This window comes from Acomys russatus, chromosome 5 (assembly GCF_903995435.1).
Source record: "Acomys russatus chromosome 5, mAcoRus1.1, whole genome shotgun sequence".
Classification (NCBI taxonomy): Eukaryota; Metazoa; Chordata; class Mammalia; order Rodentia; family Muridae; genus Acomys; species Acomys russatus.
Genome location: NC_067141.1, coordinates 899,057 through 916,560, shown reverse-complemented (window position 1 = coordinate 916,560; position 17,504 = coordinate 899,057). Strand labels below are relative to the sequence as shown.

Genomic DNA, 17,504 nt, shown 5'->3' with positions numbered 1-17,504 from the left:
TGGGGGGGGGGTTGGGAGCTGTAGCAAGTGTTTTATCTAGGAGTCTCCTTTAGGAGGATTCTGTAGCTCCAGATGGACCGTAACTGCCACACACAGCTAAGGTGTGAACATCAGCTCTGCCTTCCACCTTTAGTAACATATTCAACTTTAGCCATTGCTAGGGCGATACACCTAGAATTTTATTTCAGGCTTTCTGTTACATTTCATTATTTTATCCCAGCTTATAACTGGGGCTTTGTTCTGGTGCAGTTTTAGATGACACACTAATGGATCACACCCAACTACATATCCCTTACCCCAAGAACCACCATCTACGCTGTCCTAGTTAATTTTTTTCTCATTATGTTTTTGAGACAATGCTTCACTTTATGGCTCATGATGGCTTCAAACCCATAACCCTGTTTCATGTCTCATTCTAGGATTACAGGGATGTATCACTTTACCAAAGAATAATAATAGATTTTTAAACTAGGTAAGGTGATACATACCTGCAATCAAATACAAATAGCCAAACCACTAAGAATATAATATTTTTTATAATTCCTGATTGTGTCACTGTTCTTCTTGGCAATAGGTAATCTATTGTGTACACACACACACACACACACACACACACACACACACATATTATAAAAGTATATGTACAAAAATAAAATAATTTTTAAAAAAGAAAAGACAATTATTATTGGTAGTGGTGGAGTGTATGTGTGTGGTCTGAATTTACAGCCTTGTACGTGCTAGGAAAGCACTTCACCACTACTTTTTCATTGTCTAATTTCTCACTCCATGCACTAGTAGTCACATGGGCTCCATGGACAACAAAACACCCAATATTATCAATCACCTCTAACAAGCTATACCAACCCAGTGGCATCTGTCTCTCTTCACTGTAAATGACAGCTATGACAAAAGTTTTGTCTCCTTAAATAAACTCTTGTTGCTGAGCCAGAAGAAACAGGGCAAAACAACGTTGATTTCTGACCATTTAAAAACCACCTGGTTAGTATTCTCTAGGTTCTCACCTGGGAGCATATTCGTGGGGTAGAATAAAAGATAACTCATTTCCAACATTCGTCTTCAGGGTGGCTGTGGATGCATACTCACGGAACAGTTTCAGGACTTCATCAATGTCACAGTGGGATTCCTTCACCATGACTATGTGGTATCCAACGCCTGAGAAGATGCATTCAGAAGACCAGATTAAATGTTTTTGTACTTCCCACCTTCTCATGTGACCATACCTGGTTTTCTATGGTTTGGGTAGGCTGGGCGACTGACTATACAGCATGCCACAAGTTATCTGACTACAACTCTCAGAAGCACAGCATTGTGTAATGAGTGAATTACATATAGTTCTACACAGGATCAATAATGATCTGGGTTAGAAAACCAGACAGAACAGAGGTAACACTAAAAGCTATCTGACCTCTCTTTCTACTGATGCTGAATTGGAGAAAACAAGATTAATAGTCATTAAATGCATGTTCTTGCGTCCATGTTATATGCCAGAATCTACATAAAGGAAATACAAATTCTTTCCTTTTAAGATCTGAAAAATATTCTATGTTTATACTCTGCCATCATCTCCTCCCTGCCACTCTGCACCTCCTCCTTTTTCTCTTCTCACTCTTCCACTTCCCCTTTCTCCTCTTGTTTCTCCTTCTTCATGGTCTATGTAAAGCTAGGTGTGGGACAGGGATGAAGAGAAACCCTCCATGGCATTCTATGATTTGTGCTCCTCCTAGCAGTGGCATTCTGGTACCTGAGGCTTGGACAGCAACACTAAGTTAAATGCCTCTTGGATATCTGGGACCATCATTTGACAAGGATTCTTTAAGAAAGGAAGTGGGAGGAGAGAGGGAAGGAAGGACTGAAGGAGGGAGGGAGGAAGGGAGGGAGGAAAGGATGTGAGACACAGTACAAGAGAGCAAGAACGAGTGTGTCAGGGCAATGAAGAAATTCACAGGGTGAGGCAGGGATGAAAATCAAAGATGTAGCAGTAAGAAGGTTAGTGCTTGGGCTGCAGCCTAAAGGGAATGCCATCTTCTTATATGTAGGTCTCAAGCTCTCTTAACACTAACATTCCTTTTCCTTCCTAAAACATTTAGAGAGTGATGAGCAGACTCCAAACAAAGCTGCATCACATTACAGTATTGCTCAAATATAGCTTCTATTGACTTCATCATTCATACACATGGCCTGACAGTGATAAGGGCATATGCTTCTTTCAGATAAGCATTACATACTTTAGTTTCTACTGTAATTGTTTTATAAAATATAAACTATGTCAATAAGTAAGGAAGCATATATAATACATACAACACTATTGTAGTATAGAAAACTAGAAGCAGACATTATCCAAGATGTAGAATTTACAGGATAAAGACTATAAAATAACCATCATAAATATATTAACCAATCTCGACTAGAAATAGAAAAACAGTGTTGAGTTGATGAGAAAATTTGCAGACTGATGAAAACTACAAAAGAAAGCCAGTGGAAAGAGCAGAAAAGTACAAAGAGGTCATTTAGTCTCAGCAGCACAGTAGAAAGAGAAAAAGAAACAATCAATAGCCCTGAAAAAAAGGTCACTAAAAACGATTTAAATGGGAATGAAAGGAAAAAAAAAAAAAAAAAAAAAAAAAAAAAAAAAAGAAAAAGAAATGTAAGAAAGCAGAGAATACCTCAAATGGAAAATCACAGTTATAAAGAAGAAAATAGCTGGAAAATGTAAAAATGTCCTTGTGAAATTACATCTCAAAAATTCTATAAAAATTCCATCAAACAAAAATTATATATACATTGAAATCATACATAATAAATGAGGATGAATCTGGCTCATGGCCTTGATGATGCTAGTATGTCCTAACAGAACTTCCACCATGGGCATCTGAAAGAAATGGACAAATGTGAAAGCACAGCTTCAGGTGGTAGGCAAGAGACAGCTGAGGGCATCCATGCCTGTGAGAGGAAGACATATGCAATGTGCAGCTGCTCCACTTTTGCTCAGAGGTGAGCTTTGCACGGAGATGCAGCAAAGGGGAATACGGCAGCTTCCAGTGCCACAGGTGAGCTGAGAACCTGGAAACCGAGGTGAGGAAGAATAGGTCAGACCACAGCTACAAGTGGTGAAGATGGTTTGAGTGCAGAGCTCTGCAGCAAAATAGCCCTGGCACCAGAGCTGGAGAGAAGAAGACTTAGTGGGTAAGGCACTTTCTGTGTAAGTGTGAGAACCTGAGTTTGAATTCCTAGCACCAGCCCAAACATCCAGTATGGAGGGCATGCCTATAACCCCAGAGTTGGAGGGTGAAGACAGGCAGAGCCGTGGAGATCATTATGTGCTTCTGGCTCAATGAGAGATCCTGTCCCCAGGGGAATAAGGCAGACAACAATAGAGAAAGAGAGAAATTTCCTCCCCTGGTTTCTACATGTGAGCACGTGAGTGTGCGCACCAGTATACACACACAGCACACACAAATAAAAATGAAATGTGCACAGAAGCCTCCTAAGCGTGCCTTCTTTACAGTCTTTGCTGAGTGTCAGGCTATATAAACACCAAGAGAACTCTATGTGATTAGATTTACCTTTTGATTTTTATTTTTTTTTAATTTTTTAATTTTATATTTTTTATTAATTTACTCTTGTTACATCTCACTGGTTATCCCATCCCTTGTGTCCTCCCATTCTTCCCTCCCTCCCCTTTTCCCCTTATTCCCCTCCCCTATGACTGTTCATGAGGGGGATTACCTCGCCCTGTATATGCTTATAGGGTATCAAGTCTCTTCTTGGCAAGCTCCTGTTCTTCCTCTGAGTGCCACCAGATCTCCCCCTCCAGGAGACATGGTCAAAGGTGAGGCACCAGAGTATGTGAGAAAGTCATATCCCACTCTTCACTCAACTGTAGAGAATGTTCTGACCATTGGCTAGATCTGGGTAGGGGCTTAACGTTTACCACCTGTATTGTCCTTGGCTGGTGCCTTAGTTTGAGCGGGACCCCTGGGCCCAAATCTGCCTATCATAATGTTCTACTTGTAGGTTTCTAGGACTCTCTGGATCCTTCTACTTTGCTATTCTCCCATGCTTCTCTCATTTAGAATCCCAATAGGATGCCCTCCCCTCTGTCCCAATTTCCTGGTAAGTGAAGGCTTTCGTGGGACATGCCCCTTGGGCTAGTATGCAGATATAAGTGAGTATATACCATTTGAGTCTTTCTGCTTAGATTTACCTTTTTAAAAAGATCATTTATCATCTCACAAGAGACTAGAGCTTACATAGCTAAGCCAAAGTGGTTGATCAGTTAGGAAATTTAATGAAGATACCATGGGGCTCATGCTTCGGTAATAGAACTGAAATATGCTTAGTGACTGGTACCAGCTCCAGAATAGAACATAGAACCACAAATCAATATAGATGTTGAAGGATAGACAAGAATCCTCTCACACAAAAGCAGGATGGAGTTATAATCCAATAGCAGGAAAGGGCTGGGAGCTCAGAATTATGTGGGAATCAAGCAGTGTACACTTAAAGAGCCAATGAGTTACACCAGAAATTGTCAGGGAAATTAGAAAGTTATGTCTCGCCCTCTTATCTCTATTACTGTGTCTCTGTATATAGCCATCATCTTTGTGCAATTGCACTAGATCATATTTAGCCAAAAATCATATGAGAGAAATGAGTGTCAATATTGGACACTACTATAAACACAGAAGTGGGAAATAATAATGAAGAAAATAGAAACACTATACAAAGGACTTCCAGCTGAATGTGTTGAACAGAGCATAGAGGATCAGTATATACAAAACCAATGGGAATTATGATAAAAGAATGTTATTTAGGCACCAACAGTCTAAGAATAGTAAAAGGAAATAGACCATATAGTCTTTTCAGGAAGACGGAAGAGCCACAGCACCGCAAGGTTCCTTGGACCATGATGGCAATGCGATCACCCAGCACATCAGCTTCGTCCATGTAGTGCGTGGTTAGCAGGATGGTCCGATCCTGTTTATAGGCTTGAAGTATATCCCAGGTGGTCCTCCTTGAGACCGGGTCCATGCCAGATGTTGGTTCGTCAAGTATCACCACCTAGAGACAGAGCAATTCTATGATGTTGTAATTATGCACCGGTCTCAAGGGTGTCCTACCTGTGCTGGGCCTGCTTTTGTTTTCCTTTCCTTTTTAAGCCAAATATCCAACTGATCAAAGATAGTAAGTGTATATAAAACTAGGACTTCTGTATTAAAGCTGAACCATGGTCATTTTATACCGTTGAGGTTGATGATGTGAATTCTGTCTGAGGGAGCTGCTTTCAAAGTGTTAAATCTGTGTCAGTTTTTCGGTTCGTGTCACTTGTGTTTTTATTTTTTTATTTTTATTTTTTTTAATTGAAAAATAAAATCATTCATGTTACATCTCATTTGTTATCCCATCCCATGCATCCTTCCATTCCCCCCCTCCTGCTTTCATCCCATTCCCCTTCCCTATGACTGTGACTGAAGGGGACCTCCTCCCCCTGAATATGATGCTAGGGTATCAAGTCTCTTCTTGGTAGCCTGCTATCCTTTCTCCGAGTGCCGTCGGGCCTCCCCATGAAGGGGACATGGCCAAATATGGGGCACCAGAGTTCATGTGAAAGTCAGTCTCCAGTCTCCACTTCACTGTGGAGAATGTTCTGTTCTTTGGCTAGATCTGGATAGGGGTTTGATGATGACTGAACGTATTGTCCTTGGCGCCATAGATCGAGCAGAAACCCTGGGCCCAGATCCACCCATCATAGTGTTTTTGTAGGTTTCTAGGACCCTCTGGATCCATCTATTTCCTTATCTCCTATATTTCTCTCACCTAGAATCCCAATAGGATGTCCTCACCTCTATCACCACATGCTGGCGAGGATGTGGAGAGAGAGGAACACTCCTTCATTGCTGGTAGGAATGCAGACTAGTGCAGCCACTTTGGAAATCTGTCTGGCGCTATCTCAGAAAACTGAGAATAGGGCTTCCTCAAGACCCAGCTATTCCACTCCTTGTAATATACCCAGAAGATGCTCCAGCACACAACAAGGACATATGCTCAACCATGTTCATAGCGGCCTTATTCTTAATAGCCAGAACATGGAAAACAGCCTGAGTGTCCCTCAGTAGAAGATCGGATAAAGAAACTGTAGTACATTTACACTCTGGAGTACTACCCAGCTATTAAAAACAAGGAATTTCCGAAATTTGTGGACCAATGGATTGAACTAGAAATGATCATAATGAGTGAGCTAACCCAGAAGTATATACCCAAATGGTATATACTCACTTATAACTGGGCACTAGCCCAAGGGGCATGTCTCATGAAAGCCTTCACTTACCAGGAAAGTGGGACAGAGGTGGTCACTTGTGTTTTTAAACCAGCTCTAGCACAGGGTTGTCTGTCATCAGTTTTCCCCCGTTACCTTGCAGCCTCCTAAGAGAGCTATAATGATGGCGAGTTTGCGCTTCATGCCTCCGCTCAGCGACTTTGAAAATGCATCACGTTTTTCCAGCAGGTTAAAGGCCGACAACATTTTGTTAGTTTCCTCAAGACACATCTTTTGAGGTGTTCCTTTCACCTAGAAGAAGGAGACAGAGTTTGCATGGCACTTTCAATTTTAGAAGTTTCTTTGAAAAATCATTTTCTGTTTTTGAGAATTTCATATGTGTACATAATATATTTTGATCATATCAATCTCCCCCTCCTCTTCTTGCTTCTTTCAGCACTCCCAACCATGCCTCTCTTCCAACTTCATACTGGCTTTCATGCCAGTCAATGCTGTCTGTCTGTGGACGCATGTGAGAGCAGCCCTGGAGCAAGAGCCATTGTCCCTATCCCAGCGACCAACTGCCAAAGCTCCTCTCTAGAGGTCGGGCTTTGTGAGTCTCTCCACAATCTTTGCTGGAGTGTTACTGGCTTGATCTTGTGCAGGCAGCCACAGCTATTATGGGTTCACCAGTACAGCCATTCTGAAGGTAATGTTTCCCTGCACTCTTCCTGATCTCTGGTTCTTATAAATATCTCACATTGCTTACCCTGCAGTAGAAATACAGGTGTTCTGATACTGTCAAGTGATCAAACAGCAGGTTCTGCTGAGGACACAAACCCAGGGAACTCCTGATTTGAGCCATATGCTGTGAGATGTCATATCCATCAACATAGGCCTCTCCGCTGGTCGGGGGATAGAGACCTAGAATCAGGTAGAAGAAGAAAGAGAAGCAGCTTTTGTGAGGATACAGGCTCGTTAGCTCCTCTGACAAAAGCTACACATGGATTTCTCACTACCATTGGAGATTAATGAAAATATTTGTTGGTCTCTTTCAGGATCATATTAGAAATACTTTACTACATTTTTCCTGTTTACCTGTGTGCTGTGAGTTTTCAGTATTCAGTAGAGAAGGGAAAGTCACGTGGAGTGACAAAAGGATGAAAGTGTAATGTAGGGACAGTCCAGCGCACCAGCAGCCACTTGTCAACATGTCACTAGGTACAGTACAGTCTGTGCACTGCCATAGACTTGGGAAGACACTTTTTAAAATGGAAAACCCACACCCCACACCACAAAACTGTTATCCTTGAAGAACTTAAATTATGGTTGGTGGAAAAATATGTAGTCACGAGGGATCCAAGATGGCGGCGAGCAGTGTGGACCGCGTTTGGAGGCTCCAGTGAACAATTCAGGGAATTGCACAGATTTCTGAGCCAGGAACACCGAGGTCCGAACATCAAGGCAGCGGGAGTGCTCCACGGTTCGGAGGGACCAGGGTGCGGAGGACCTGCGTGCCCCTGCACACGGGAGGAGCGTGGTTTTTCTCTGATCGGAGCGGCAGCGGTAGAGGCGGCAGCACCAGCGGCACCAGCAGCGGCGGCTGAGGTTTGCAGCTCATAGCCTTCCGGTGGAGGCGATTGGTGTGGTGGCTGGTGGGAATTGCTGCGGGAGAGGGGACTCGGGGCAGGATTTGGGTCGCGTGGAGCCTTTGGACCCAGATTGGACTCGGCGGACAGTTCGGCCCCAGAGTCCCGGGTATTGGCCCGGCCCAGCAAACAATTCTGCCTGAGGGCACTAACTCAGCGTGGCCATAGCTCCCATGCTGTGGCGCAGGCTTAGTTGAGCACGCTGCTCCACACTAGGCACTACCTCAGCTCAGCGGCAGCTCCCCTGCGGTGACTCAGTCTGGGCGGAGCACTTGGTTTCACCACAGGCGCTAACTCAGAGCAGCCGCAGTTCTCCTGCTGTGGCGCAGGCTTGGTGACTGCTCGGTTCCATCCTAGGCACCACCCTCAGCTCAGCGGCAGCTCCCCTGCGGGGACACAGTGCGGGCGAGAGCACTTGTCCCACCACTGGTGCTAACTCAGAGCAGCCGCAGTTCTCCTGCTGTGGCGCAGGCTGGTGACGTGCTCGGTTCCATCCTAGGCACCACCTCAGCTCAGCGGCAGCTCCCCTGCGGGGACACCGTGCGGGCGGAGCACTTGTTCCACCACTGGCGCTAACTCAGAGCAGCCGCAGTTCTCCTGCTGTGGCGCAGGCTTGGTGACGTGCGTGGTTCCATCCTAGGCACCACCTCAGCTCAGCGGCAGCTCCCCTGCGGGGACACAGTGCGGGCGGAGCACTTGTTCCACCACTGGCGCTAACTCAGAGCAGCCGCAGTTCTCCTGCTGTGGCACAGGCTGGACAGAGCTCTCGGTTCCACCAGCTCTAAGACTCTGGTTGGACACAGTGTACAGTTTGAATCCAGAATTCCTGGCTGAGATTGGTGGTCAGTTCAGGCCCTGAGTCAATAACTGACCACAGCACGCACTTTGGGCCAAAAGGCCCTAGTGGAGCTTGGTGCGTAGTCCCAGCCCAAAAATTCTGGCTGGGCCCTGTGTGCATTTTGGGCCCAAAATCCCTAGCTGAGCTTGGCAGACGGTTCTGGCCCTGAGAATCTAGCTGAGTTCTGCCCGTGGTTCGGTCCCAGTGCTCCTGGCTGGACTTGGGCAGGGAACACAGAAGGCTGTGGATACCTTGGCCTGACCCAACGCTCATTCAGAGACCCAGAACAATTGCAGGATCCACAGCAGAGAGGGACTGAGGATCACTGGCTGTGAGAGAGACCAGAACAACAGGGCTAAACCTCCTAACATCCACACCAGTGAAGCTTTGAGCTCGCAGCCTAGGGAAATCGTAAGAAAACAAGTGAATCTACCATCAGACACCCTCCATTCAACTCTGGAAACTACCCAACAAAACAAAGACGGCAAGATGTCTAAAGGACAACGAAAAAGCATACGCAAAAAACCCCCAAAAAACACATGGCGTCTCCAGTTTCCAGCTATCCAAAGAAAAACCACCCAGAGAACTCAAATACAACGGAAATACAAGAAAATGACCTCAAATCCTTAGTAATGAGGATGATAATGGAGGAAACAAATAAAATTCGTAATCAAATGCAGGAAGACGCAGACAAACAGGTGAGAGACATAAAAGAAGCACATAGAGTGGAACTGGAAAAATTGCAGGAAAATGCAAACAACCAGATGAAAGAAATAACTAAACGGTTCAAGCTCTGAAGACCTATAAGAGGCAATGGAAGAAAAGACTCAGGAATATACAAAAATCAGATGAAAGAAATCAAAAAATCAGTTCAAGATCTGAAATGAAAATGGATTCAATGATAAACACACAGACAGAAGAAAAAACGAGAACGTGAGACCTCAGAGAAGAAGGCGAGCAACACAGAGGTGAGCTTTTCTAACAGAATCCAGAGATGGAAGAACGAATCTCAGGGCTAGAAGATACAATCACAGATATTGAATCAACCATTAAAGAAAATGCCAAATCTGGAAAACTCCTGACACAAAACATCCAAGAAATTAAGGACACCATGAAAAGAAGAAATTTGCGGATAATAGGCATTGAAGAAAGAGAAGACATCAGACTCCAGGGCCCAGAAACTATTCTCAACAAAATCATAGAAGAAAATTTCCCCAATCTAAAGAAAGAGATGCCTATAAACATACAAGAGGCCTACAGAACACCAATAGAATTGACCAGAAAAGAAAAAACTGCCCGCCACATAATAATCAAAACACAAAACATGCAGAACAAAGAAAAAATATTAAAAGCTGCAAGGGAAAAGGGCCAAATAACATTTAATGGTAAACCTATCAGAATTACACCTGACTTCTCAGCAGAGACCATAAAAGCCAGAAGGGCCTGGACAGAGATCCTGCAAACCCTAAGAGAACACAGATGCCAGGCCAGACTACTTTACCCAGCAAAATTATCAATAACCATTGATGGAGAAAACAAATATTCCATGACAAAAACAAATTCAAACAGTACCTATCCACAAACCCAGCTTTACAGAAGGTACTAGAAGGAAAACTCCATCCCAAAGGGTCAAGCTACAACCAAAACTACCCAGGAAATAGATAACTATCCCATGGCAAAAACACAACTACACAAACGCTCGACTGGAAACAACATCAAAATTAAGACTCTTAACAGTCACTGGTCATTAATATCTCTCAACATCAATGGCCTCAATTCTCCAATAAAAAGACACAGACTAACCGAATGGTAAATAAACAAGACCCAACATTCTTCTGCATCCAAGAAACACATCTCACCCATAATGAAAGGCATTACCTCAGGGTAAAAGGTTGGAAAAAAATATTCCAAGCAAATGGTCACAAGAAGCAAGCAGGTGTAGCCATTTTAGTATCGAACAAAATAGACTTTCAACCAAAATTAATCAAAAGGGATGAGGAAGGACACTTCATACTCATCAAAGGTAAAGTCAACCAAGATGACATCACAATTCTGAACATCTATGCTCCCAATACAAGGGCACCCACATATGTAAAAGATCTCCTAAAAAAGCTTAAACCACACATCGATCCCCACACAATAATAGTGGGAGACTTCAACACCCCACTCTCACTGAAGGATAAGTCATTGAAACAGAAACTAAGCCGAGAAATAACATCATTAACCAATGCCATGGGTCAAATGGATCTAACAGATATCTATAGAACCTTTCACCCAAACAAGAAAGAATACACCTTCTTCTCTGCACCCCATGGAACCTTCTCCAAAATTGATCACATCGTAGGTCACAAAGCAAGCCTCAACAGATACAAGAGGATTGAAATAATACCTTGTATCCTATCAGATCACCATTGCTCTTAGGCTGCAATTCAACAACAACAGAAATAACAAAAAGCCTACACGTTTGTGGAAACTAAACAACTCTCTGCTAAATGACACCTGGGTCAGGGAAGAAATAAAGAAAGAAATCAAGGAGTTTCTGAAATTCAATGAAAATGAAGAAACAACATACCCAAATTTGTGGGATACATTGAAAGCAGTGCTAAGAGGAAAATTCATAGCACTAAGTGCCTTTAAAAAGAAATTGGAAAACATCGCACATAAGCATCTTAACAACACAACTGGAAGCCCTAGAAAAAAAAGAAGCAGAAACACCCAAGAGGAATAGACGCCTGGAAATTATCAAACTCAGGGCTGAAATTAACAAATTAGAAACTAAGAAAACAGTCCAAAGAATCAACAAAACCAAAAGCTGGTTCTTTGAGAAAATCAACAAGATAGACAGACCATTAGCCAAACTAACTAAAAGGCAGAGAGACAGTATTGAAATGAAACAAAATCAGAAATGAAAAGGGAGACATAACAACAGACACTGAAGAAATTCAAAGAATCATAAGATCCTACTTTGAAGGCATATACGCCACAAAATTTGAAAATCTAAGGGAAATGGACGATTTCTTGATCAAGTTCACTTGCCAAAGTTGAGTGAAGAACAGATAAACAAGTTAAATAGTCCCATTTCCCCTACAGAAATAGAAGCAATCATCGATGGTCTTCCAACCAAAAAAGCCCAGGGCAGATGGTTTCAGTGCAGAATTCTACCAGACCTTTAAGGGCGAGCTAATACCGATACTCTTCAAGCTACTCCAAAAGATAGAAATGGATGGAAAATTACCAACTTCATTCTATGAGGCCATAGTCTCATTGATACCTAAACCTCACAAAGACTCAACAAAGAAAGAGAATTTCAGACCAATTTCTCTTATGAACATAGATGCAAAAATACTAATAAAATACTTGCAAAACGAATACAGGAGCACATCAAAGATATCATTCATCATGACCAAGTAGGCTCATTCCAGGCATGCAGGGATGGTTTAATATACGGAAATCCATCAATGTAATCCATCATATAAACAAACTGAAAATAAAAAACCACATGATCATCTCATTGATGCAGAGAAAGCATTGATAAAATTCAACACCCATTCATGTTTAAAGTTTTAGAGAGATCAGGGATACAAGGCACTTTCCTCAACATAATAAAGGCTATATACAAGCAAGCCAATAGCCAAAATCAAAGTAAATGGTGAGATACTCAAGGAAATTCCTCTCAAATCGGGAACAAGGCAGGCTGCCCACTCTCTCCATATCTCTTCAATATAGTACTCGAAGTTCTAGCCAGAGCAATAAGACAACAAAAGGAGATCAAGGGTATCCAAATGGGAAAGGAGGAAGTCAAATTATCCCTCTTTGCAGATGATATGATAGTGTACATAAGTGACCCTCAAAACTCCACCAGAGAACTCCTAAAGCTGATAAACACCTTCAGCAAATTGGCTGGATACAAAATTAACTCAAAAAAGTCTGTAGCCTTCCTATACACAAATGACAAGCTTACAGAGGAAGAAATTAGGAAAACCACACCCTTCACATTAGCCACAAGCAATATAAAATATCTAGGAGTTACCCTAACTAAGCAAGTGAAGGATTGTATGAAAAGAATTTCAAACTCTGAAGAAAGAGATTGAAGATGACCTGAGAAGATGGCGTGATCTTCCTTGCTCATGGATCGGGAGAATTAACATAGTAAAAATGGCCATCCTACCAAAAGCAATCTACAGATTCAATGCAATCCCTATCAAAATAACTACACAATTTTTAAAGACATTGAAAGTTCAATTCTGAACTTCATATGGAAAAAAAAAAAACCCAGAATAGCTAAAACAATCTTGTACAATAAAAGATGCTCCGGAGGAATCTCCATACCTGATCTCAAACTGTACTATAAAGCAATAGTACTTAAAACAGCATGGTACTGGCACAGCAACAGGCTGGTTGATCAGTGGAATCGAATCGAAGACCCAGATATGAATCCACACACATATGGTCACTTGATTTTTGACAAAGGAGCCAAATCCATTCAATGGAAAAAGGATAGCATCTTCAACAAATGGTGCTGGTCTAACTGGAGGTCTATGTGTAAAAAAATGAAACTGGACCCATATTTGTCACCTTGCACAAAACTCAAATCCAAGTGGATTAAAGACCTCAACATAAAACCAGAGACACTAACTCACTTAGAAGAAAAAGTGGGAAAGAGCCTGGAACATATTGGCACAGGAGACAACTTCCTGAACAGAACACCAACGGCCCAGGCCTTAATGTCAACCATTAATAAATGGGACCTCATGAGGCTGAGAAGCTTCTGTAAGGCAGGAGACACTGTCAAGAGAACAAAGCGACAGCCTACAGACTGGGAAAAAAACTTCACCAACCCTACATCTGACAAAGGTCTAATATCCAAAATATATAAAGAACTCAAGAAATTAAACACCACCAAACCGAATAACCCAATTGAGAAATGGGGCTTGGAACTAAACAGAGAATTCTCAACAGAGGAGTATCAAATGGCTGAGAAACACTTAAAGAAATGCTCAACCTCCTTAGTCATCAGGGAAATGCAAATCAAAACAACTCTGAGATTCCATCTTACACCCATCAGAATGGCTAAGATCAAAAATTCAAGCGACACCACATGCTGGCGAGGATGTGGGGAGAGAGGAACACTCCTTCATTGCTGGTGGGAATGCAAACTAGTACAGCCACTTTGGAATCTATCTGGTGCTATCTCAGAAAAATGGGAATAGGGCTTCCTCAAGACCCAGCTATTCCACTCCTTGGAATATACCCAGAAGATGCTCCAGCACACAACAAGAAAATTTGCTCAACCATGTTCATAGCAGCCTTATTCATAATAGCCAGAACATGGAAACAGCCTAAGCGTCCCTCAGTAGAAGAGTGGATAAAGAAACTGTGGTACATATACACTATGGAATACTACTCAGCTATTAAAAACAAGGAATTCCCGAAATTTGTGGATAAATGGATTGAGCTAGAAATGATCATAATGAGTGAGTTAACCCAGAAGCAGAAAGAATCAAATGGTATATACTCACTTATATCTGCATACTAGCCCAAGGGGCATGTCCCACGAAAGCCTTCACTTACCAGGAAACTGGGACAGAGGGGAAGGCATCCTATTGGGACTCTAAATGAGAGACGCATGGGAGAACAGCAAAATAAAAGGATACAGAGTGTCCTAGAAATCTACAAGTAGAACATTATGATAGGCAGATTTGGGCCCAGGGGTCCCGCTCAAACTAAGGCACCAGCCAAGGACAATACAGGAGGTAAACTTTAAACCCCTTCCCAGATCTAGCCAATGGTCAGAATATTCTCCACAGTTGAGTGGAGAGTGTGATACGACTTTCTCACGTACTCTGGTGCTTCACATTTGACCATGTCCCCTGGAGGGGGAGACCTGGTGGCACTCAGAGGAAGGACAGCAAGTAGCCAAGAAGAGACTTGATACCCTATGAGAATATATAGGGGGGACGTAATCCCCTCAGGAACAGTCATAGGGGAGGGGAATAATGGGAAAATGGGGGGGGGGAGGAATGGGAGGATACAAGGGATGGGATAAACATTGAGATGTAACAAGAACAAATTATTAAAAAAAAAATAAATTAAAAAAAAAAATATGTAGTCACTCAGGATAATTTAAAAATGGTTCAGATGGTTAGTCATAGGCAGTTGTCGTGAGTGAATAATTTTAATAAGGAGAATTATTACTTTAAATATGATAAGTCAGTAATCTGCTTTTGAGAAAGGATCTAATTATGTTTCTCAGAGTTGTCTCCTGAACTCTTGGGCTCAAGGGATCCTCGTTCCTAAATCTCCCAAGTAGCTGGGGGCCATTAGCTTGCTGGAGCCTCAATAAACTAATTCTGTTTAAAAACAACCAAGTGACCATAGTCATAAATTGTCATGTTGTCCTGGAGTCTGATCCTTTTTCATGATTGCTACAAAGTTTTCATATTAAATGAATTATCCTGATTTTACTTGTTCTAAGATAAAACTGCCATCTTCTGACATCTAGTTTCTATCACGGACCTTTCACCCCAAGTTTAGTAATTATAAAGTATGTTTCTATGCTTCTAGTGAGATTTTGTTTTATCTGAAATTTGGATTTCTACTCCAACTTTCTTACCACTGTTATTTTACAATACATTTTTTTTTTTTTACTTTCAATGTATTTACACCTTACACTCTAACCTGTGCCTCTTAAAGGCATTATGGTGATAAAGCTTAATATTTTATCCTATCTGATAATCCTTTTTTCATATAATAATAATTTGAATTTCTAAGTAATTTTATTTTTGAGAACTTCATACATGCATCACCTCTACACATCACTTCTGCCCCCGCCTACTCTTCCAATATCCCCCTCGAAACTCAATGGTGTTTTCATCATTATTGTTATATGTACACTCCCTTCCCACGTGTACATGAGTATATATGTATGCATATGTGTGTATGCACATATAACCTACCAAACCCTGTTTTGCTTTGCACATATAGAAGTGCCCAGTGCTGACCACTTGCAATTGGACAACTGATGAGCTCTTCTCTGTGTCTCTCGATAGTTCTTAGCCAACTGTAGCTCTTCATGAATGAATACGACCATGTGAAATTTCCCCTGCTCACATTAGCACGTCAGCTTAGCTAGTCTGGGTTGGGTGATGATATTGTTGAAGGTCATGGATGCATGTTCCTGCCATGTTCAGGGGGCGTGAGCAGCAGATTTCCTGGGCCTCTGGTTCCAAATATTCTTTCTGGCCCCCTCTTCCTCATTTATCCCTGAACCTTAGATGTAGGGGTTGTGTTGCATATTTTTCAGCTGGGGTTGGACACTGCAAGTGAAATATTATCTGCCTTTTGTGTGGTTGTGGATTTCTGTAAGAATCTTCTTTGGTGAGTGGGGAAAGCTACACTTATCTGAGGGAATAAGGGTAAGTGTTTAAAAGAGAGATAAAAATTATGTTTGTTTAGGGAAAAGGCAATAGTAGGTTCTCCTATAGGGTCCATGACCTCTCCAGTCTTGGGTAGTTGGCTAGGCTTACAGAAGCACCTGGCAGGATTCCTGTTGTGTAGGCCATGCATTCAACTAGACAGCTGTTGGTTATCTCTAAGACAAGGTGCCACTGTTGCACCCTTGGAGTATCTTGTCATGCTAGACATTGTTATGCTACACAGCTGCATAGGGCTATTGATTGTTTTTCTCCCTTGACACTTTGCATAGCTCCTTCTGGTACTATGAGAGCTAGTCCCCAAGGAGGAGGCTGCTGGGTCAGTCCCAGCTCATTGTCTTCAAATCCTGTGTCCAAATGTGTGGTATCTTCAGCAAAAATATTACACTGACTGAGGTAATCCAAACCCCAAAAGACAAATGTGAATATATAAGCTCTGGTATGGTATCCATAGAAATTAGGACAGTGAAAAGGGGCCAGGAGTGTGGAAGAGGAGTGCGGGGATGTGGAAGCACAGGACATGGGCACTATGAAGGGGAGAATGGGAAAAAATGGAGGAAGGCATTTAACTGTAGGGGGAGAGAAAGGGAGGTAAAAAAAAACACTAAGGATGTTGGAAAAGGTATGGGAAATATTATTTTATATTTATTTAAAATTACATATATGTACATGTATCATTTTATTTTAAATGAAGTTGTACCACTTAGGTTTAGATTTAGGGTTATGGTTAGGGGTTAGGGTTAGGTGTTAGGGTTAGGCTTAGGTTTAGGGTTAGAGGTTAGGATTAGGTTTAGGTTTAGGGTTAGAGGTTAGGCTTAGGTTTAGGTTTAGGGTTAGGGGTAGCATTAGGGTTAGGATTACAGTTAGGGGTTAGGGTTAGCATTAGGATTTTGGTTAGAGTTAGGGTTAGGGTTAGGGTTATGTTTAGGGTTAGGATTATGGTCAAGGGTTATGGTTATGATTAGGGGTAGTGTTAGGGTTGGATTAGGGTTAGGATTAGTGGTTATGGTTATGGTTAGGCTTAGGGTTAGGGTTAGGTTTATGGGTTAGGGTTAGGATCATGATTAAGGTTAGTGTTTGTGGTTATGGTTATGGTTGTGGTTAGGGTTAGGGTTAGGGTTAAGTTTAGGGGTTAGGGTTAGGGTTAGGGTTTGGATAAGGGTTATGGTTAGGTGTAGGGTTAGCAAAATTTGTGCTGAAGTCTCTAAGTACAAATGTGTTTTATGCTCTTTCAACTCTTTCAGGTTTTGTTTTGAGGATTTTGGTGCTCCATTCTTAGACACATACATACTTAAAAAACGCACTGT

The 17,504-nt window shown here is 42.1% G+C and overlaps 1 protein-coding gene across 1 annotated transcript in view; it reads right to left on the bottom strand.

The window, feature by feature from the left end:
- Positions 1-17,504, bottom strand: part of LOC127189926 (phospholipid-transporting ATPase ABCA3-like) — an 86,549-nt gene that overhangs the window by 36,760 nt on the left and 32,285 nt on the right. The window contains exons 12-15 of the mRNA XM_051146982.1: positions 7,047-7,201; positions 6,434-6,589; positions 4,872-5,082; positions 1,023-1,173 (exon numbers count right to left, since the gene is read on the bottom strand). Of these exons, the coding sequence (XP_051002939.1) occupies positions 1,023-1,173; positions 4,872-5,082; positions 6,434-6,589; positions 7,047-7,201 (673 nt within the window). The remainder of the gene's footprint in view (positions 1-1,022; positions 1,174-4,871; positions 5,083-6,433; positions 6,590-7,046; positions 7,202-17,504) is intronic.